Genomic DNA, 24,441 nt, shown 5'->3' with positions numbered 1-24,441 from the left:
GTATGTCGTACTGGAATGACACACATCCAATAGTGTGAGACTGAGACCGTTTGGTAAATAGAAGTGTTTTGTTTTTTCTCCATCAATATGGATATCCACCACCTCTATGCACAATGCTTCTACAGGCCTCAGAGTGTCAGCGATCCTGGATGCTTCTACAACAACCACTCAGCCAGGTTGGTTGTACATTCATTTGTTAACACTTCATCATAAAACTTGAATGAATACGCATAAATAAATGTTTTCTAAACAGTTCACAATGCCATTTCATAAGCATTAATATGAATTTAAACACATGTATAAATCAAATCAAATGAGAAATTATAATGGCTTATTCATTAAATGCATAATGAAGTGTAACCCATTTAGTTTACTGTGGCCAATTGGCAACTGTTAGGGAGATTAATGAGAGTGCGTTAGTTATTCAACGCAAAAAGATTGAACTGTATAAACCTTCAATGTTAATGGCACAGTAGCTTCTATTGCGGTGTGTTCCAACTCCAGTCCTTGAGTACCTGCAACAGTACACATTTTCGTTGTAGCCCTGGACAAAAACTCCTCATTATTAAAAAGGTGTACACATTGGATGGACCAGGGTTGGACCAGGGTTGGACCAGGGTTGGACCAGGGATGGACCAGGGTTGGACCAGGGTTGGACCAGGGTTGGACCAGGGTTGGACCAGGGTTGGACCAGGGATGGACCAGGGTTGGACCAGGGTTGGACCAGGGTTGGACCAGGGATGGACCAGGGTTGGACCAGGGTTGGGCCAGGGTTGGACCAGGGTTGGACCAGGGTTGGACCAGGGTTGGACCAGGGATGGACCAGGGATGGACCAGGGTTGGACCAGGGTTGGACCAGGGATGGACCAGGGTTGGACCAGGGTTGGACCAGGGTTGGACCAGGGATGGACCAGGGTTGGACCAGGGTTGGGCCAGGGTTGGACCAGGGTTGGACCAGGGTTGGACCAGGGTTGGACCAGGGTTGGGAAACACTGTTCTAATGCATACAGCAGCAAATCCCCTAGTAAATTAAGCCTAAATAATCTGAATTCATTTAGAATATTCTTGTTATTTAGTGAAAGGCATATTTGTACTGTCGTTAGTAGTTGGAGTGCTGACAGTCTGCATATGAGTGGTTTTTCAGAAATCTATGTTGTCCTACGGAGTACTCCCAGTGCCTTCAGAAAGTATTCATACCCCTTGAATTATTCCACGTTTGTGACCGGCCACCTCAATTCGGTTTTATGTAGCAAATTGTGATTTTTTTAAATATTTTTTTTACATTGGATAAAAGTAGAGCTACAACATTGTATATCATACACTACAGTTGAGGAACAATGGGAAAGTAATTCTGCTTTGAAAGTTGATAAACTTGTAAACTTGAGAAAATGCCCTTGAATATTTTGGTACACCTACTGGAGAGCTCTTCTTTGTTCTACACCCGTTCAGCATTGTTCACACCCTCTTAAGCCTTAGCCCCACCCATCTCTTTTAAGGATTCACGTGTGAGGCCATGTGCTAAACAGAGTGAGTACGGTAGTGTGGTAAACAACCAAAGATTTCAAGACCAAAAGTGGTTTAAGTAGTTGCCTACAATAAGGAGTTTTTTTCAGTACACACAGATGCATGAAAATAGAATGAACATGAATAGAAATGGAATGAACATTCTACATGCAAAAACGATTATCAGGCCATTGGTTGAGAAAGCCTTCTGTGGAATTAAGTTGTTGGCACAGTAACTCTCCTCTCTGTAATTCTAATGTTGTTGAGAGCAGTAGCAACACTTTTGCAGTTCTCCATGGCTAATGTTATATCTTTAAAAAAAAGCTGTGGTAGCAAGGATACTGAGCAGCTCATGTTATAGACAGAAGCGTACTACATGGCAGACAAATCCGAACTCGTTTCTCGGCATGACCAGTCCATCCATTATTTCAGCCAATCATGGCTAGCGGGAAGGTTCCTCCCTTTTTCCGTGGCTAAACCAACTAGGCTCGTTATTTAAATTGTATTAATATTTACAGATTAGAGGTCGACCGATTATGATTTTTCAACGCCGATACCGATACTGATTATTGGAGGACCAAAAAAAGCAGATACCAATTAATCGGACGATTTTTATATATATATTTGTAATAATGACAATTACAACAATACTGAATGAACAATGAACACTTTTATTTGAACTTAATATAATACATTAATAAAATCAATTTAGTCTCAAATAAATAATGAAACATGTTCAATTTGGTTTAAATAATGCAAAAACAGTGGTGGAGAAGAAAGTAAAAGTGCAGTATGTGCCATCTAAAAAGTTAACGTTTAAGTTCCTTGCTCAGAACATGAGAAAATATGAAAGCTGGTGGTTATTTTGAATTCCCATATTCCCAGTTAAGAAGTTTTAGGTTGTAGTTATTATAGTAAATATAGGACAATTTCTCTCTATAACGTTTCTATTTCATATACAGTTGAAGTTGGAAGTTTACATACACTTAGGTTGGAGTCATTAAAAATCGTTTTTCAACCACTCCACAAATGTCTTGTTAACAAACTATAGTTTTGGCAAGTCGATTAGGACATCTACTGTGTGCATGACACAAGTCATTTTTCCAACAATTGTTTACAGACAGATTATTTCACTTATAATTCACTGTATCACAATTCCAGTGGGTCAGAAGTTTACATACACTAAGTTGACTGTGCCTTTAAACAGCTTGGAAAATTCCAGAAAATGTCATGGGTTTAGAAGCTTCTGTTAGGGTAATTGACATCATTTGAGTCAATTGGAGGTGTCTGGTTCATCATTGGGAGCAATTTCCAAAAGCCTGAAGGTACCACGTTCATCTGAACAAACAATAGTACGCAAGTATAAACACCATAGGACCATGCAGCCATCATACTCATCAGGGGCGGCAGGGTAGCCTAGTGGTTAGAGCGTTGGACTAGTAACCGGAAAATTGCAAGTTCAAACCCCCGAGCTGAGAAGGTACAAATCTGTCGTTCTGCCCCTGAAAAGGCAGTTAACCCACTGTTCCTAGGCCATCATTGAAAATAAGAATTTGTTCTTAACTGACTTGCCTGGTTAAATAAAGGTAAAATTTAAAAAAAAAAATTTAAAAGGAAGGAGAAGCATTCTGTCTCCTAGAGATGAATGTAATTCGTTGCGAAAAGTTCAAATCAATCCCAGAACAACAGCACAGGACCTTGTGAAGATGCTGGAAGAAACAGGCACAAAGGTATCTATATCCACAGTAAAACGAGTCCTATATCGACATAACCTGAAAGGCCGCTCAGCACCTGCTCCAAAACCGCCATAAAAAAAGCCAGACTACGGTTTGCAACTGCACATGGGGAGTACTTTTTGGAGAAATGTCCTCTGGTCTGATGAAACAAAAATAGAACTGTTTGGCCACAATGACCATTGTTATGTATGGAGGAAAAAGGGGGAGGCTTGCAAGCCAACGAACACCATCCCAACCGTGAAGCACGGGGGTGGCAGCATTGTGCTGTGGGAGTGCTTTGCTGCAAGAGGGACTGGTGTACTTCCCAAAATAGATGGCATCATGAGGTATAAAAATTATGTGGATATATTGAAGCAACATCTCAAGACATCAGTCAGGAAGTCAAAGCTTGGTCACAAATGGGTCTTCCAAATGGACAATGTCCCCAAGCATACTTCCAAAGTTGTGGCAAAATGGCTTAAGGACAACAAAGTCAAGGTATTGGAGTGGCCATCACAAATCCCTGACCTCAATCCCATAGAACATTTGTGGGCAGAACTGAAAAAGCATGTGCAAGCATGGAGGCCTACAAACCTGACTCAGTTACACCAGCTCTGTCAGGAGGAATGGGCCAAAATTCACCCAACTTATTGTGGGAAGCTTGTAGAAGGCTACCCAAAATGTTTGACCAAGTTAAACAATTTAAAGGCAATGCTACCAAATACTAATTGAGTGTATGTAAACTTCTGACCCAGTGGGAATGTGATGAAAGAAATAAAATACATTTCTGACATTTCGCATTCTTAAAATAAAGTGGTGATCCTAACTGATCTAAGACAGGGAATTTTTACTATGATTAAATGTCAGGAATTGTGAAAATCTGAGTTTAAATGTATTTAGCTAAGGTGTATGTAAACTTCTGAATTCAACTGTACTTTTGACTATTGGATGTTCTTAAATGCACTATAGTTTTGCCAGCCTAATCTCGGGAGTTGATAGGCTTGAAGTCATAAACAGCGCTGTGCTTCAAGCATAGCTAAGAGCTGCTGGCAAACGCAGGAAAGTGTTGTTTGAATGAATGCTTGCAAGCCTACTGCTGCCTACCACCGCTCAGTCAGATCAAATCATAGACTTAATTATAATATAATAAACACACAAATACGAGCTTGAGGTCATTAATATGGTCAAATCCGGAAACTATAATTTCAAAAACAAAATGTTTATTCTTTCTGTGAAATACAGAACCGTTCCGTATTTTATCGAACGGGTGGCAACCCTAAGTCTAAATATTGCTGTTACATTTCCCAACCTTCAATGTTATGTCATAATTATGTCATAATTAGTTACAGTCTTTGTTAGGAAGAAATGGTCTTCACACAGTTTGCAACGAGCCAGGCTGCCCAAACTGCTGCATATAACCTGACTCTGCTTGCACTGAACGCAAGAGAAGTGACACAATTTCCCTAGTTAATATTGCCTGCTAACATTAATTTATTTTAACTAATTATGGGTTTAATTATTTAATTATTTATTTACTAAATACCTAACTAATCACACAGAATTACACATACACATAATTAAATCATAACTTGATTACAAATTACGTCATAAAGGAAAACGTCCCTAGCAGGCCGGAACAGATATGACAGCTTGTTACACAAAAGAAAAGGGGCTGGGTTTGAGTGAAAGAGCGGGAAGACTGAGGAACAAAGGGCGACGCTGTGCTATCGTAAATACAGTCTTTTATGCATTCTAAATGACCGCCCATTTGGGAAAGGAAAATGCAATAAATATTTACTCTGAGCTGCGCTTCGGTAGGTTGGTGGTAGATGGAAGGCCGTGTTGCCCAACCGAGTCCTTCGTCCTTTGAAGAATGTCTCTGCTGGTAAATTGAATACGTTGTAGTAACGTCATTGTGTGGTAGATGGGATACTCTGTCTGTTCCTTCCTATCCCTCGTTTGCAGCGGCTGTTGCTAACTCAACGGCTAGGAGGTATCACTTCTGTAGTAAATAAGAGTTCAAAGTTCATACCATTCACAACCAAAGCTCACGCTGATGTTGGCTTCGTTCTGTAGTTATTATCTGAACCATTCTGACATCGGACCGTTGTCCTCACGTCCTCGGAACAGGAGGTTATATTGTCGTCAAGGCTTTATATAGGAAGTGAGAGGAGGGCGTGTTTGAATAGCCCATGTCCCTTCACAGGGGCGGGCCACTGATTGAGCAGAGCCCTATCTTATGAAAACCCAAATCTCACATTTTAGAAGCTAAAATCACATTTAATTCTATCACGAATAATTTCATATTCCAACATTTAAATTGAACAACAATTCCATGTGAATCCGATAACTGTGATGTGTAGACTTTCCACTGTAGAGTTTATGTCATCTTATCATTGATGAGAATGTCTCAGATGACAACCGAACTGACATCATATTCATTAAGTACCACCGCATATGTTCAGTTGGTCGGATTACCAGAAGATAGTTCATTTCCCCCCACCTTCTGATGTTCCCAGAATCTCTATGTTAACCAATGGTTTTGCAAATGTAACATCAGTAGGGTAGAGAGAGGAAAAAGGGGGGAAGAAGTATTTATGACTGTCATAAACCTACCCCCCAGGCCAACGTCATGACACCCCTAGGGCGAAGTTGAAGTAGGCTGTGATTCGATTATAAATTAACAGGCACCGCATTGATTATATGCAATGGGGCGGCAGGGTAGCCAAGTGGTTAGAGCGTTGGACTAGTAACCGGAAGGTTGCGAGTTCAAACCCCCGAGCTGACAAGGTACAAATCTGTCGTTCTGCCCCTGAACAGGCAGTTAACCCACTGTTCCTAGGCTGTCATTGAAAATAAGAATTTGTTCTTAACTGACTTGCCTGGTTAAATAAAGGTAAAATAAATCAATAAAAAATGCAGGACAAGGTAGTTAAACTAGTAAAATCATCAACCATGTGTAGTTAACTAGTGATTATGTTAAGATTGATTGTTTTTTATAAGATAAGTTTAATGCTAGCTAGCAACTTACCTTGTCTCCTTGCAGCCACCAGGTCCTTTTGATGCTGCACTCACGTAACAAGTGGTCAGCCTGCAGTCTCTTCGTGGATTGCAATGTAATCGGCCATAATTGGCATCCAAAAATGCAGATTACCGATTGTTATGAAAACATAAATATCGGCCGTGCCGATTAATCGGTCGACCTCTATTACAGATGGCATACAAGTTTGTTATTAAGTCACATGAAAGTTTACATATTCCAGAAGGCATTTCTGCCCAAAAAAATGAATTTAGATGTGTTTCTTTATTCAATTGTTCAAATGCCTCTCCTGTGAAGTAGTGACGTGTGTCATACGCACAGCTTCTTCAAACGGGTTACATTTTGTTGTGTTACAGCCTGAATTCAAAATGGATTCAATATGTTTTTTCCTCTCACCCATCTACACACTATACTCCATAATGAAAACATGCTTTTTAGAAATGTTTGCAAATATATAAACAATTAAATACAGAATATCACATTTACATAAGTATTCACACACCCCTTTGGCAGCGATTACAGCTGTGAATCTTTCTGGGTAAGTCTCTAAGAGCTTTGCACACCTGGATTGTACAATATTTGTACATAATTCTTTTTTTAAATTCTTCAAGATCTGTCAAGTTGTTTGTTAATCGTTGCTACACAGCCATTTTCAAGTCTTGCCATTGATTTTCAAGCCGATTTAAGTCGAAACTGTAACTAGGCCACTTAGGAACATTCAATATCTTCTTGATAAGCAACTCCAGTGTAGATTTGCCCTTGTGTTTTAGGTTACTGTCCTGCTGAAAGGTGAGTTTGTGTCCCAGTGTGTGTTGGATAGCAGACTGAACCATGTTTTCCTCCAGGATTTTGCCTGTGTTTACCTCTATTCTGTTTATTTTTATCATCAAGAAATGTTCTAGTCCTTGCCGATGGGCCCCCGGGTGGAGCAGCGGTCTAAGGCACTGCATCTCAGTGCTAGAGGCATCACTACAGACACCCTGGTTTAAATCCAGGCTGTATCAGGCGGCTCACAATTGGCCCAGGTTGTCCGGGTTTGGCCAGTGTAGGCCATCATTGTAAATAAGAATTTGTTCTTAACTGACTTGCCTAGTTAAATAAAGGTTAAATAACTAAATATATATTTTTAAATGTAATGACAAGCATACCGGTAACATGATGCAGCCACCACCATGCTTGAAAATATGAAGAGTGTTACTTAGTGATGTGTTGGATTTGCCCCAAACATAACGCTTTGTATTCAGGACATAAAGTTCACTTACTTTACCACATTTTTTTCTTCAGTTTTACATTAGTGCTGTATTGCAAACAGGATGCGTTCTTTTGAATATTTGTATTCTGTACAGGCTTCTTTCTTTTCACTCTGTCATTTAGGTCGGTATTGTGGTGTAACTACAATGTTGTTGATCCATCCTCAGTTTTCTCCTCTATCACAGCCGTTATCCTCTGTAACTGTTTTAAAGTCACCATTGGCCTTATGGTATGATCCCTTTAGCGGTTTCCTTCCACTCTGGCAACTTAGTTAGAATGGACACCTGTATCTTTGTAGTGACTGGGTGTGATTTAATAATATCCAAAGTGTAATTAATAACTTCACCATGCTCAAAGAGATATTCAATGTCATTTTTAAAAAAAGCCCTTCTTTGCGAGGCATTGAAAAACCTCCCTGGTCTTTGGGGTTGAATATGCGTTTGAAATTCACTTCTCGACTGAAGGACCTTACAGATAATTATTTGTGTGGGGTACAGAGATGACGTAGTCACTCAAAACAGTGTCCCATGTGGCTCTGTTGGTAGAGCATGGTGTTTGCAATGCCAGGGTTGTGGGTTCTATTCACACAGGGGACTCTGCTCTAGCCTTTAGCTCAGTGCTGACGTTGCCTGTAATCCATGGCTTCTGGTTGGGATATGTACGTACGGTCACTGTGAGGATGACATTGTCGATGCACTTATTAATGAAGCCGGTGACTGATGTGGTAAACTCCTCAATGCCATCGGATGAATCCCGGAACATATTCCAGTCTGTGCTAGTAAAACAGTCCTGTAGCTTAGCATCCACTTCATCGGACCACTTCAGAATTGAGCGTGCCACTAGTACTTCCTGTTTGAGGTTTTTTTTTGTAAGTAGGAATCAGGAGGATAGAGTTATGGTCAGATTAGCCAAATAGAGGGTGAGGGAGAGCTTTGTATGTGTCTCTGTGTGTGGAGTAAAGGTGATCTAGAGTTTGTATGTGTCTCTGTGTGTGCAGTAAAGTTAGTTTAAAGTAAAGAGTTTTTTCTTCTCTAGTTGCACAGGTGACATGCTGGAAGAAATTAGGTAAAGGTGGCGGGTGAGTGAGTGAACAGGTACATATGCTTGTATTAAATGCAGCATCACAAATGGTTAAAAGGTGTGTGTGTGTGTGTGTGTGTGTGTGTGTGTGTGTGTGTGTGTGTGTGTGTGTGTGTGTGTGTGTGTGTGTGTGTGTGTGTGTGTGTGTGTGTGTGTGTGTGTGTGTGTGTGTGTGTGCACGTGGACAAGTACACGTGCATGTGGTTGTATTCAATTTAGAATCCCTAATGGTTTTAATGCATGAGACCTTTTTGCGGGGACATTTAGCTAACAACATGTGATCATTAATGGAAAAGCAGGAAAATACCATTAAGGGCCACATGCCTCTCTCCTGTTTGTGGCTTAATTCTCATTCAAGTGATTCCTAGGGATTGAAGTTGGAGCTTGCTGACATAGATTAGAGTTTATACGTCTTGTTGTGACATAGATTAGAGTTTATACGTCTTGTTGTGACGTAGATTAGAGTTTCCACGTCTTGTTGTGACGTAGATTAGAGTTTCTACGTCTTGTTGTGACGTAGATTAGAGTTTCTACGTCTTGTTGTGACGTAGATTAGAGTTTCTACGTATTGTTGTGACGTAGATTAGAGTTTCTACGTCTTGTTGTGACGTAGATTAGAGTTTCTACGTCTTGTTGTGACGTAGATTAGAGTTTCTACGTCTTGTTGTGACGTAGATTAGAGTTTCTACGTCTTGTTGTGACGTAGATTAGAGTTTCTACGTCTTGTTGTGACGTAGATTAGAGTTTCTACGTCTTGTTGTGACGTAGATTAGAGTTTCTACGTCTTGTTGTGACGTAGATTAGAGTTTCTACGTCTTGTTGTGACGTAGATTAGAGTTTCTACGTCTTGTTGTGACGTAGATTAGAGTTTCTACGTCTTGTTGTGACGTAGATTAGAGTTTCTACGTCTTGTTGTGACATAGATTAGAGTTTCTACGTCTTGTTGTGACATAGATTAGAGTTTCTACGTCTTGTTGTGACGTAGATTAGAGTTTCTACGTCTTGTTGTGACATAGATTAGAGTTTCTACGTCTTGTTGTGACATAGATTAGAGTTTCTACGTCTTGTTGTGACGTAGATTAGAGTTTCTACGTCTTGTTGTGACATAGATTAGAGTTTCTACGTCTTGTTGTGACGTAGATTAGAGTTTCTACGCCTTGTTGGCTGAATATGCATTGCATTAGTGAGCACACACTACATTTGTTTATAAGGCACAGTTTATAGTTGTGTAAATCCTCATGCTTTACGGCCATATTGGAAATAGACAAAAAAATGGTCTTGACAGTATGTCTGTCCATTTGTTTTATATGGCCACTCGGTCTTCCACCAAATAAAATGTTATTTGTCACATGTTCCGAACACAACAGGTGTAGACCATACAGCGATATGCTTACTTACAAGCCTTTTTAACAAACAATGTCGTTAAGAAAAATAAGTGTTCAAGCATTTAGTAAAATTAACTGAAGTTTAATTTTTTTTAAATAAAATACTGTAGTCCTCTGTCCTTACAGGACTCCCTTCCAGCTGGAATGTATCTGTGCTGAGATTACAGCATTGTGCTTGTGTGAGAGTTAAAGCCTAGATCATTTAGCTTTAAGACGGGAGTGAGGTAACGATCTCCTCGGAAGTCGCCTGTAATCCCGCCACTGAGACGTTCTCTCACAGCTGGTGTGTGTGAGCGTGCGCGTGCGTGTGTGGTGGAGCCGCCCCAAAAGGATTATACTGCACTGCACTCTGGGGAAAAAAACACTAGAGTGCATCACCCACTCTATCCCCTCCCTGCTGCCCTCTCTCTAATAACAGGGGAGGAACTAAACTTCAAATTGTTCAATTCATTCACCAAAATGTGCAGGGTGCCTCTCACAGCCATAAATATCCTCGTCGTTATTTTGAGTTCATGCCATACACCAGCTGTATGTTCAGGAGCTTAGTGTTCTACACCAATGCAACACGTGGAGGTTCAGTTAGAAGCTTATGTTTTATTGCCATTTTGTAGGGAGCTTTATGGCAGAATGCACCATAACACTTCTGACTATACCAACATCTCTTGATAGCAACTCACAATTCCACACAAATGTCCTTGTCCATTCATTAATAAAACAAAACGACCAAAGAAAGGAACGTAGCCTGTATAGTCAAAAGCACGTCACATGTTAAGGGGCGCTGGGCAGAAGGAAACTTGTATTATAAATGGAAATGGAGAAACGAGTTGTATGCAATCGTTAGCCTTGACCTATGTAACAAATTGATGTCCGAGCCAGTCACTTGAGACAAGAATGAGAGGAGTCTTATCCACCATAGAGCCCTGTAGTGGCCATCTCTTATCCACCATAGAGCCCTGTAGAGGCCATCTCTTATCCACCATAGAGCTCTGTAGTGGCCATCTCTTATCCACCATAGAGCCCTGTAGAGGCCATCTATTATCCACCATAGAGCCCTGTAGTGGCCATCTCTTATCCACCATAGAGCTCTGTAGTGGCCATCTCTTATCCACCATAGAGCCCTGTAGAGGCCATCTCTTATCCACCATAGAGCTCTGTAGTGGCCATCTCTTATCCACCATAGAGCCCTGTAGAGGCCATCTCTTATCCACCATAGAGCTCTGTAGTGGCCATCTCTTATCCACCATAGAGTCCTGTAGTGGCCATCTCTTATCCACCATAGAGCCCTGTAGTGGCCATCTCTTATCCACCATAGAGCTCTGTAGAGACATCTCTTATCCACCATAGAGCTCTGGGATTGTGTTACAGACTCGTCTTTGTGATTGTTGGTGCGTGGAGAGAGGAGTGAGGAATCAGGGAGGGTACAGACAGGCTGAATTGGAGAGGAGTGAGGAGGCAGAGAGGGAGGGTACAGAGAGGGACTGAATGGGAGAGGAGTGAAGAGGCAGGGGGGTACAGACAGGCTGAATGGGAGAGGAGTGAGGAGGCAGGGAGGGTACAGACAGGGACTGAATGGGAGAGGAGTGAGGAGGCAGGGAGGGTACAGACAGGGACTGAATGGGAGAGGAGTGAGGAGGCAGGGAGGGTACAGACAGGGACTGAATGGGAGAGGAGTGAAGAGGCAGGGAGGGTACAGACAGGGACTGAATGGGAGAGGAGTGAGGAGGCAGGGAGGGTACAGACAGGGACTGAATGGGAGAGGAGTGAGGAGACAGGGAGGGTACAGACAGGGACTGAATGGGAGAGGAGTGAAGAGGCAGGGAGGGTACAGACAGGGACTGAATGGGAGAGGAGTGAGGAGGCAGGGAGGGTACAGACAGGGACTGAATGGGAGAGGAGTGAGGAGACAGGGAGGGTACAGACAGGGACTGAATGGGAGAGGAGTGAGGAGGCAGGGAGGGTACAGACAGGCTGAATGATTAAACCTTGAAGTCTAAAATGGTCACAGTCACAGTGTCCCTGGATCGTTACATATATCATCAGCCTTACATGTTTTTCATTCAAGGTGTCGTACTCTATTTTGTGCCTTGCAGTTCAAATGTAAATTACAATTAGCAGACATATCATTGGTAGCCAGAAAGCGGGGAGTGATAGAGAAAGGCCTTACCAATGATATAGCAGACAGTGTGTGATGCTCGATTGTGGTCTATCATTCGGGTCTGTTCAGGTACGTTCCACTGAACCAGCAGCATTCAACAATTACCCTGCCCGGCAACAAAAGCTCTGCCTGCTGGCTAGCTGGGCATCACCCTTTCACTGCCTGACGCCTGCTCTGCCTCCAGGGTTCCCATGGAAACCCTGACTTTTCCCAGGCAAAATGTAATTTAGTTGTGTTGATGGGGAAATTAGGCCTATACAGCCTGCTTTTAGAAAAAGGCTGCCCCTTACCTAACTGTTTATTTACCAACGCACCCATTTTAGTAGTCGTAGACAGGGTCAGGAAACCAGGAGTGTGTCCATTAGTGCACATCATAGCTAAACGTTTTGCAACTAAAAACATTAAATCAGCAAATGTTTAGAATGTTCTAACTTTCTTACTATATTTCTACACAATTTCAAAACTCTAAAATGCTTTTTGGAGAACAGAAAAAGAAACAAGCAAAAAAAATGACCCCAGCCATTATCACATTGGTTTCTGTAGCTTCATTCACCTCAGTCTATCTACAAACACATAGCCTATTAGCTATCATATTAACCGCTAAACATTAACTCTGCCCCTGGGATTTAAAACTATAATTTAATACGTACAGAGGGATCTGTTAGCAGAAAGAGTATTTTTATTAACAAATGGTTAACAAATAAATTTGCTTTTTTTTTAAATTTGTTTTACAGCAATTTTTCTGCAATTCTACATTTTGCTATGATTTATGCCAGATTAATATATCAGTAGGTGACTAACAAAATCAAATGGGGGAGACCTGGAGGTCAGGGTCCCTGAGCACTTACCCTACGGCCAAGTGTAGATAGCCAGCTAGACTAATTTAGTGAATGTCAGTGATTGACGTATAGGCTTGCTGAATTCAAAATGCTAGAAACGTGGTGGCATACTTTCTCCTAGTTCGCCCATGAGGCTTCTTTTACATGGTTAAGCACTCAGTGTAACAGAAGCCTCCATCCAGCCTCTCAATCCCACTGGCAGTGGTCTAGCTAGAACACATTTACAGTGTGTCACTGGAGGCATTTGTCTCAACTCCTTCTATATCCTTCTAAGCCTGTAACGGATTGTGAACTAACTCTCGCTGTGTAATTATTTGGATTGTCCAATGAAACAGTCAGATGCAAGGAGAGCCGTGTGTGTGTGACATGAGTCATGAGAATTTCAAGGTATCCCCAAAGCAGAAGCCCGGATTAAAATGGTGATATGTTTGAGCACTTCTGTCCAATCCCAGTGAGCAAAACTGGTTTTAAAGATGTCATTTCAAAAGCACAACTGGTTGAAATAACTCACACACGCGTACAGGAGTGAGTAATGTTATTTAACTACTGGGTTATTGACTGGTTATATTGAATGGATGTTCCTTAAAACTAAATAATTCAAACAAACGTCTCAAAGAGATATTACACACATAGCCTGTCCACGGCCATTGAATTATTCAGGGGTAATTTTATATCCTCTATGAAACAAAGACCCAGAATTGGTGTCTATGTGTATCTATATTTCATATTTTATTGGCCATAAAAAAGTACTTATGCATTTTTTAAAGGTGTAGTCTTTCATATAAGGAAGACCAACAGGAAGACCAACAGGAAGACCAACAGTAACTGTGTTAAACCCAGAGTGATTGGCGAGGAGAGGAACAGTCGCCCTCATGTCCTCAATTCAAGCTGGTATCCGTCAAATTGCCACGTACGTTTTGTGATATTACATTAACGAAAGAAGTTACATCAAAACAACGAACACTGCCCCCCCCCCCCCCACCCCCACCCCGTCGGACTACATAGCACGCGGGATAGAACAGCAGCATATTTTGTCTTGACGTCAACTAAACAAAACCACTAGAAGGGCTGTGGAGCAGACTGTAGCGATGCCCCTCCCCCCACCCATGCAATAGATGGTATAAAATACAGTATATACATGAGATGAGTAGTGTAAGATATGTAAACATTATTAAAGTGGGATTATTTAAAGTGACCAGTGATCCATTCATTACTACCTTTTTTAGGTTTGTGTTGATTCTTTAAAGGTGCAGTACGCTGCAACCTACTTGAACCAGAAAGACGGTTGTTTACCACCAAGTGCTTATATTAGCATTAGCTGACCACAAACCAGTGTAGTCTACCCCAATACACACTGGGTATACCAAACATTAGGTACACCTTCCTAATATTGAGATGCACCCCCCCCCCCCTTTGCCCTCAGAACAGCCTCAATTCATCTGGGTATGGACTCTACAAGGTATCAAAAGCATTCCACAGGGATACTGGCCCATGTTGATTCCAATGCTTCCCACACTTGAGTCAAGTTGGCTGGATGTCCTTGGGGTGGTGGACCATTCTTGATACACACAGGAAACTGTTGAGCATGAAAAACCCAGCAGCATTGCAGTTCTTGACAGACCTGGCACCCACTACCATACCCCCTACAAAAGCACTTAAATATTTTTGTCTTACCCGCCCTCTGAATGGCACACATACACAATCCACATCTGAAGTGTCTCAAGGCTTAAAAGTCCTTCTTTAACCTGTCTCTTCCCCTTCATCTACACTGATTTGAAGTGGATTTAACAGGGGACATCAGGGGATCATAGCTTTCACCTGGATTCACCTGGTCTATGTCATGGAAAGAGCAGGTGTTCCTAATGTTTTGTTTACTCAGTGTAGAACGTTTTAAAGATGTGCTGCAGTTGTATGAGTAGGCCTTTTGTATGTGTTGCAGTTCACATGCTCGTACCATCACTCATAGGGGCAGTGCATGATTTCCAATCTGCATGATTTGACCCTTCGCATTGTGTCATGTAGGTCAAGACATTTCCCACTCTGTCACCCTGACTTGTTGTTCTGTCACCAGTTTTAGCTTAGTTGTGTTTGTCACGCCGCCCTTTTCTCCGAGTTATTTTTCCGTCCCCAGCGATTGCGAAGCATTTGAATGAAACCCAATGCTTCACAGAGAAGGCATGTTAACCATCGACCCCAAAATGCCTCCAGAAATAGTTTGTTTTTGTAAGTGGATCTGTCAGACACTAAGGAACTGAGTATCATCTCAGGGACATGGGGTGGTCTCTGTGCTGTGTAGAAGTGCCTGTTGTGTGGTTAAATGAGTTAAATGTTTTAAAAAAAAGAAAATCCATCAATAGAAGTCGTAATATCCTTCATTGCTAAGTACTACTTGACTGAGTAGCACACTGGTGAACTGTGCCTACAGTTTAGTCTAAAGTAAGATACCAGAGCTAGGTTTTCTGTCAGGTTTGGCTTATTGTGGTTTCATTTGAATGGCTTTTATTGATTCCATATCGATTGAGGTATTGACTTCCCTATTTGTAATGTGGTAGATTAAGATGCCCTCACACCTTCTGCTTCATGTATCGCTGTTAGCCTTTAGCCGTTAGCCTTTAACCTTTAGCCTTTAGCTGATAGCCTTTAACTGTTAGCCGTTAGCCTTTAACCTTTAGCCTTTAGCTGATAGCATTTAACTGTTAGCCGTTAGCCGATAGCCTTTAGCTTTTAGCTAATAGCCTTTAACTGTTAGCGTTTAGCTGTTGGCCGTTAGCTGTTAGCCTTTGCTTCCTTCTGCTGAGATACTATTTCACCTACTGTGTCAAACTACTCCTCACTCAAAGCCTCAAATGAAGCACAACACACACTGTCCTCTTCTTCCTAACTGGCTGAGCTGTCATGTAAAGGGTAGGCCTAAACCAAACTTGCTATATCCAACTGCATGTTCAGTGTCTCCTCAAGGGCTTACTGTACAATGATTGGATATTTTTTGTGTGTCTGTAATTGATTGATTTGGGCTTACAGATTTACTCTAAAACATACCAGACCGCACTTCAATTAAATTTGAAAAGTACTTGCAAGGATAGTGATGTTGGCTGGTTCTGTGATGTTTGTGTGATGGATACTGAGGAGTCTTGAGAATGTGTCAGTCAGTGCCAGGCGTGTGAGGCTTACAGTAGGGTAGTAATCGAGGAGGGACAGCTTTGGGTCCCGACATGCTTTCAAAGCCTCACCCTCTAATATTATTGTAGCATTGCACATCTACTGGTACACCAAATGTTGATAGAGGACGTTCTGAGTCCTGCACTAATACAGCCTCAACCATACACGGTGCTGTGCTGAGACATGGCTGAAGTGTCAGCCTCCATTTTCTCTGTCTCGTAAGGAGGAAGGAAGCAGATCGAAGAGGAAGGTCACATGCTGGCATTTGAATGCTGGCGAGGCCCTAGGGGCCTTGGAGACAAGACAACCTGTCTCTGTGGTGGAATCTTTTATTTAGTTTGGGATATTAATATGGCTTTTTTGGGGGGATATTGGAAAGACTTCCAGAAATATACTTATTTTGCTTTCCATGGTGAGGCACCCACTTTGTAAAATATTTCCTTTAAGAATTGCTGTCTAGAAATGACAGCTGTGAATGCACAGTGCTAATTTGACAATAAAGACTGAGAATGTTGAGTAGCTGAGTATTTAAAGCCGTTAGAGCAGAGCTGTCCCTGTGGTATTCACGGTGAACATTAAGAAACTTTTCGTCACTTCACAGTCCCCTGAGGGCGTAAGTCACTCTCACCTCTTAGACCTCTATGAGTGAAGCATCTATAGCCTGTCATGCTGTCAGGAATATTACACCACATTACACCATATTATACTGTAATGAAACAGGGAGGGAGCAGGTCTCGAACCCTCGACCTTCTAGCCCGAAGTCCAGCGCGTTATTGACTGTGCCGCAAAAGCATGCTCGAGCGGCAGTGTCGATATCCGCGCTTATAAACCCAGGGTCGTTACAATACTATATTACACCATGTTATACTATATTACACCATGTTATACTATATTACGCCATGTTATACTATATTACACCATATTATACTATATTATACCATGTTATACTATATTACACCTTGTTATACTATATTACACCATGTTATACTATATTACACCATGTTACACTATATTACACCATGTTATACTATATTACACCATGTTATACTATATTATACCATGTTATACTATATTACACCATGTTATACTATATTACACCATATTATACTATATTACACCATGTTATACTATATTACACCATGTTATACTATATTACACCATGTTATACTATATTACACCATATCACACCATTTCACACAATATCACACCATATCAGGGATAAGGGCGGCAGCGTAGCCTAGTGGTTAGAGCGTTGGACTAGTAATCCCTGAGCTGACAAGGTACAAATCTGTTGTTCTGCCCCTGAACAAGGCAGTTAACCCACTGTCCCTAGGCCGTCATTGAAAATAAGTATTTGTTCTTTAACTGACCTGTCTAATTAAATAAAGGTCAAAAAAATTATAATCATACCATATTGTTATTCATACCCTTTCATATCTTACCCCTTCGTCCATGTACTAAAAAAACATTTTCTCATTGTGGATTTTTCTTTATTATCAATTGAAAGAAGTCACCGCCTACATGTATTGTAAAGGTGAAGCATGGAAGTTTCTTCACTTATGAGGAGTTGGCATTAGTGCTTTGAAATGTACTATACTGTAGATGTACTATGGCTGTACTTGTTCACCACATAATTCAATAGTTTCATTCTTGTTGTCGATAGGAATGGAGAGTTTGGAATCAAGCCAGTCTGTGCCTGGGCCAAAGCCATGATGTGGATGCACATTCCCAATGTATCTGTTTTGACAGATAAATACCTCATATCTGGTGAACAGATAGTTAATTAGACGCTTCTGTTTTCTCTCACCGTGTTATTATCATAGATCAGCGACACACATGTTTCCTGCCCATGTCGCCGAACATTCTGAAATATGCTAATTATGATACCACGACGCCACAGCAAAGCACAACACAGAGAGAGATTTTTTTTTCGGAGGGGTTGGGGTTAGTGTGCTTGTTTATAGGGTTTTAAATGGCTGTCCCTCCCTCTTTTTAGGGACATACTGTCAAATTTCAAACGGTACCATTAGATAGGCGTGGTTCCTTTGAGAGTTCTACTACTGAACAGGCTTGCTAACAGTACGGTACTACACAGCACCGCATCCACCAGTAGTAGGAGACACAGGGGTTAGAGGTCAACAATAAGGACAGGGTGAATCTCAAACATATTTCCTCGATTCCTTGCATCCTCTCTCCTCACCTCCTTCTCAAAACCCATTGGAGATTCTCCTCCAGTTTTGAGAAGAAGGGGAGGAGAGGATGCAAGAAATCAAGGAAATATGTTTGAGATTCACCCTATGTCCTTATTGTTGACCTCTAACCCCTGTGTTCTCCTCCACAGTGAACAGAGTATCTGCCAAGCCCGCGCCTCAGTCACGGTGACCTCTAAACCCTGTGTTCTCCTCCACAGTGAACAGAGTATCTGCCAAGCCCGCGCCTCAGTCATGGTGACCTCTAACCCCTGTGTTCTCCTCCACAGTGAACAGAGTATCTGCCAAGCCCGCGCCTCAGTCACGGTGACCTCTAACCTCTGTGTTCTCCTCCACAGTGAACAGAGTATCTGCCAAGTCCACGCCTCAGTCACGGTGACCTCTAACCCCTGTGTTCTCCTCCACAGTGAACAGAGTATCTGCCAAGCCCGCGCCTCAGTCATGGTGTATGACGACACCAGTAAGAAGTGGGTTCCAATCAAGCCGGGCCAGCAGGGCTTCAGCCGCATCAACATCTACCACAACACAGCCAACAACACCTTTCGCGTGGTCGGGGTCAAGCTACAGGACCAACAGGTAGAGGTACACATACGCACACACACCAATTGCCATTGTCTGGGGGAATTTGTCTGTTCTAGTAATGTTAGTCATTTCAATGGACCTACAAATCTTGATGTAGATCTGGTGGAAGACTTTTCACACCGCAAGCCTTTACAGACCTCCACCACACTGTCTTTAGTTATAGAGATCATCTCCACCACACTGTCTTTAGTTATAGAGATCATCTCCACCACACTGTCTTTAGTTATAGAGATCATCTCCACCACACTGTCTTTAGTTATAGAGATCATCTCCACCACACTGTCTTTAGTTATAGAGATCATCTCCACCACACTGTCTTTAGTTATAGAGATCATCTCCACCACACTGTCTTTAGTTATAGAGATCATCTCCACCACACTGTCTTTAGTTATAGAGATCATCTCCACCACACACATTCGTTACTAGTTATCTCTATAGTTATGTAAGACATATTTATCTCTATAGTTACGGTACATTGTACTAAGCTGACCATAGTAATTGGTGAATAATGAATGAATGAGTAATTGGCTGTCTGTCTCTCAGGTGGTGATCAACTACTCCATAGTGAAGGGGCTGAAGTATAACCAGGCCACGCCCACCTTTCACCAGTGGCGCGATGCCAGGCAGGTTTACGGCCTCAACTTCGCCAGCAAAGAGGAGGCCACCACCTTCTCCACCGCCATGATGTTCGCCCTCAACACGCTCAGCTCGCAAGATGGAGGTGGGACCCTTTCCCGTGTGGAAGTAATCATTCTGTCCATCTGTCTGCCTGTCTGTCCACCCGTTCGTTCGTCCACCTGTCTGTTTATGTCACAGTCAGGTTTAGATAGACTGTAGCTAAAACTGATGTGTACTAATTTGCAGTTAATCCCGGCACGTCAGCTACTAATTATCGGTCAAAGTGCAAATCTTTTTATACAGTAATTTCAAGCCTGTATAGCTCCCCTATAATTTAAGGATTGTTGGATTAACATAATATTAGGTTGAACATGTTTAGGTTGTAACAAGAATAATCTATTTTCAGAAACGCTCTCAACCTGTTCAGTTTACACTTGGTCCAGCCAATGACATTGGGGCTGCAGGTGCCAGTCAGTCTGGTTGCTGGGTCGATCTCCACTGAGTTCTACCTCCCTCTGCTGGACATCAAGCTCTAGAGCGAAAACAAGGCCAGACATACTGTATCTCTATGGCTCTGGGTGAAAGCTTTCAGCAGTGTGTGTGGGAATGGAAAGCAAACCATAGAACCCATAGAACCCTGCCAGACTATAAACTCTGTTTAAAGTTGTGTTCAGTAGGGCACATTGTAACAAAACATTTTAAATTGTTATGAAACGGAAAATGTAAAAAAGCATTTCTTAATAGTTCAAATATAGCCTACCTATTTCACTTATTTATTTGTTAACTATCTACTGAACACAACCCAGGCTAGAGCCCAGGGTGCCACACTTGGATACGTGGCCTGGCGATATATGATGGCCGATTGCAGACACTTGTGATAATACTGTATGCCTGAAAGCGACACTATCGAAAACAACCATTACAGTTAATCCTGACAACCATTACAGTTAACCCTGACAACCATTACAGTTAACCCTGACAACCATTACAGTTAACCCTGACAACCATTAACATTACACCGCCAGGACAGACAATTGCACACATCAATGTAAAGACCTGTGGTTAGATGAGATGGATGGTGCAGTCTAGTTTATGGCGACATAACTAGACTGTATACGAAGCCTTACTCTTAAGAAATAGCACATGGGCCTCTCCTGTTACACGTTGCTGCTACTTATAAGCTGTTGGGATGGGGAGTCCGGTGGCGGCCCCATTCCGTCCCCCTAGCCTTCCTATTGGTGCACAGCCTGGCTAAAATACCCATGGAGCCAAACTGTCTTAGACCGCCAAATCTCACATGGCACTCTCCTTTTTTTGGTAAACTTTTTGGGGAACAAGAGGAGGCCATGTTGGAGGTGAGCTGAGCTATGGGGCTCCACACGCAAACCTAAGGTGCGCTCCTTCTGTCCAGGGAATGCAGTCGCAGGCATTCTACTGCTTTATACCTGCTACAGGGGTCCTATCTTGGATCACCCGGTTCGTGGCTAATGCTATTCCAGTAGCCTGGACAGCTGCCTGACTAGAAGCCATAGTTAGTACCACACAGTAATAGCTTGCTAAAGACACTGTAAGAACTGCGGAGAGGGTCTCACGATGAGTCTTACTCCAGAGATGTCACCAGCCACTGTCAGAAGGTGCACTTCTGCGAAGATCACCCTCAGTAAGTACTGTTCCCATGATGACAGTTGATGCAGGGTAGGTGATAGAGGGAGGGGCTGGATCAGGGCTATTTACTGCATGATGCTGCGGCAGACAATGTGAGGCTGGTGGTATTTGGCAACACCTCTCTCACCTCTTTCATTGTAGGGCTAAAATAGGGAAGTGATGTTCTGGAAACCCCTATGTTGATGTTTAAGCTTAAGCTGTATGCGTTTCTGTTGACTGCCAATTATAGTTTTCCATTCAACACATATGTGGACTTAAGGGGCCCTAATGGGTCAAAGTAGCTTTTATATTTCATATTTTGGTAGCCACAGCCCCACGGGGTGTTAAGCTGTGGCTCCTGAGGTTTGAAATACTCTTTAATAGCATCATATTTAGCTCAAGAAATCCCAATTAGGCAATTAGGTAATCACCACCTGAGTTAGAGAGTGAGAGAGAGAAAGTAGGCCTTGTTTTGTTCCTTGAGGGCTTCTGTGCACAGGCCTGATCAAGCCCAAGCACTCCCCTGGGGTACTACGTCTCTCACCTCACCATGGCAACAGCCAGGACCCCCTTATGTCAGGCCTCTGTGCTTCATCGTGCACTAACCCAAAGTCATTTGACACGTACACAACCTTCCTGTTAACATCTGTAGATGTGTTGTGTTGATAATAACCCTTGATAGTGTTAATGGTCTTAGCTCTTGTGTCACTAAAATAAAAGCCTTTAATTGTGCAGTCAACTAGGCTGTGAGGCTGCAGTTGGCAAGTGGTATTGACTAGAGTGGCCCACGTTGTTGTATTTTATTAGTTCCTTTAAAATATTAGGAAATACTTTACCAGCCCAACACCAACCTAGACCCTACCTAACGTTTAGTTACTTTACCAGCCCAACACCAACCACCAATCTAACGTTTAGTTACTTTACCAGCCCAACACCAACCTAGACCCAATCTAACATTTAGTTACTTTACCAGCCCAACACCAACCTAGACCCAATCTAACATTTAGTTACTGTACCAGCCCAACACCAACCTAGACCCTACCTAACGTTTAGTTACTTTACCAGCCCAACACCAACCACCAATCTAACGTTTAGTTACTTTACCAGCCCAACACCAACCTAGACCCAATCTAACATTTAGTTACTTTACCAGCCCAACACCAACCTAGACCCAATCTAACATTTAGTTACTGTACCAGCCCAACACCAACCTAGACCCAATCTAACATTTAGTTACTTTACCAGCCCAACACCAACCACCAATCTAACGTTTAGTTACTTTACCAGCCCAACACCAACCTAGACCCAATCTAACATTTAGTTACTTTACCAGCCCAACACCAACCACCAATCTAACGTTTAGTTACTTTACCAGCCCAACACCAACCTAGACCCAATCTAACATTTAGTTACTTTACCAGCCCAACACCAACCTAGACCCAATCTAACGTTTAGTTACTTTACCAGCCCAACACCAACCTAGACCCAATCTAACATTTAGTTACTTTACCAGCCCAACACCAACCTAGACCCAATCTAACATTTAGTTACTTTACCAGCCCAACACCAACCACCAATCTAACGTTTAGTTACTTTACCAGCCCAACACCAACCTAGACCCAATCTAACATTTAGTTACTTTACCAGCCCAACACCAACCTAGACCCAATCTAACGTTTAGTTACTTTACCAGCCCAACACCAACCTAGACCCAATCTAACATTTAGTTACTTTACCAGCCCAACACCAACCTAGACCCAATCTAACATTTAGTTACTTTACCAGCCCAACACCAACCTAGACCCAATCTAACATTTAGTTACTTTACCAGCCCAACACCAGCCTAGACCCAATCTAACATTTAGTTACTTTACCAGCCCAACACCAACCTATACCCAATCTAACATTTAGTTACTTTACCAGCCCAACACCAACCACCAATCTAGCGTTTAGTTACTTTACCAGCCCAACACCAACCACCAATCTAGCGTTTAGTTACTTTACCAGCCCAACACCAAACACCAATCTAACGTTTAGTTACTTTACCAGCCCAACACCAACCTAGACCCAATCTAACATTTAGTTACTTTACCAGCCCAACACCAACCACCAATCTAACGTTTAGTTACTTTACCAGCCCAACACCAACCTAGACCCAATCTAACATTTAGTTACTTTACCAGCCCAACACCAACCTAGACCCAATCTAACGTTTAGTTACTTTACCAGCCCAACACCAACCTAGACCCAATCTAACATTTAGTTACTTTACCAGCCCAACACCAACCTAGACCCAATCTAACATTTAGTTACTTTACCAGCCCAACACCAACCTAGACCCAATCTAACATTTAGTTACTTTACCAGCCCAACACCAACCTATACCCAATCTAACATTTAGTTACTTTACCAGCCCAACACCAACCACCAATCTAGCGTTTAGTTACTTTACCAGCCCAACACCAACCACCAATCTAGCGTTAAGTTACTTTACCAGCCCAACACCAAACACCAATCTAACGTTTAGTTACTTTACCAGCCCAACACCAACCTAGACCCAATCTAACATTTAGTTACTTTACCAGCCCAACACCAAACACTAATCTAACGTTTAGTTACTTTACCAGCCCAACACCAACCTAGACCCAATCTAATGTTTAGTTACTTTACCAGCCCAACACCAACCACCAAAGTTTAGTTACTTTATTGTGTCTGGATCTGGAGGTATGGTATGTCTACCAAAAGAAAGCATCACATTGTATATTAGCTTTGCAGTGGTTTCATTTGATGGCAAATGGCATATATTATACATGTTCTTAGCTTCATGTATTCCAAACTAAACCCTGAAAAGACTAAAAATCAAGATCAGGGTGGACTAATTGGCTCATAGAAACCATCATAGATGGACACCAACTGATTCTGGTGAGTATTTTGGCTGTTGTTATGCATTAGTTGTAGCTCTGTGCTCCACTATTAGTATTCGTCTTGACGCCTCATCTGGATATGTGCTCAAATGAATTGCATAGCTGTGCAGATAACACATAACCATCAGCTGCTAAGAAGGGGAGTTTAGAGGAGCCGTCCAGATAACCATCAGCTGCTAAGAAGGGGAGTTTAGAGGAGCCGTGCAGATAACCATCAGCTGCTAAGAAGGGATTTCAGAGGAGCCGTGAAGATAACCATCAGCTGCTAAGAAGGGAGTTTAGAGGAGCCGTGCAGATAACCATCAGCTGCTAAGAAGGGGAGTTTAGAGGAGCCGT

At 42.2% G+C, this 24,441-nt stretch overlaps 1 protein-coding gene across 4 annotated transcripts in view; it reads left to right on the top strand.

The window, feature by feature from the left end:
* LOC109894706 (ena/VASP-like protein) overlaps positions 1 to 24,441 on the top strand; it is a 57,853-nt gene that overhangs the window by 15,290 nt on the left and 18,122 nt on the right. For 2 of the 4 annotated variants that reach the window (XM_031829223.1, XM_031829222.1), the window contains exons 2-3: positions 18,745 to 18,913; positions 19,463 to 19,640. In XM_031829223.1, the coding sequence (XP_031685083.1) occupies positions 18,745 to 18,913; positions 19,463 to 19,640 (347 nt within the window). Of the gene's footprint in view, positions 1 to 18,744; positions 18,920 to 19,462; positions 19,641 to 20,788; positions 21,198 to 24,441 lie in introns of those variants that run through there. The other 2 variants (XM_020488390.2, XM_020488391.2) reach the window with 2 other exon arrangements.

This window comes from Oncorhynchus kisutch, linkage group LG7 (assembly GCF_002021735.2).
Source record: "Oncorhynchus kisutch isolate 150728-3 linkage group LG7, Okis_V2, whole genome shotgun sequence".
NCBI classification, from domain to species: Eukaryota; Metazoa; Chordata; class Actinopteri; order Salmoniformes; family Salmonidae; genus Oncorhynchus; species Oncorhynchus kisutch.
The sequence above is the reverse complement of the archived record's forward strand: the minus strand, read 5'-3'. Positions and strand labels throughout refer to the sequence as shown.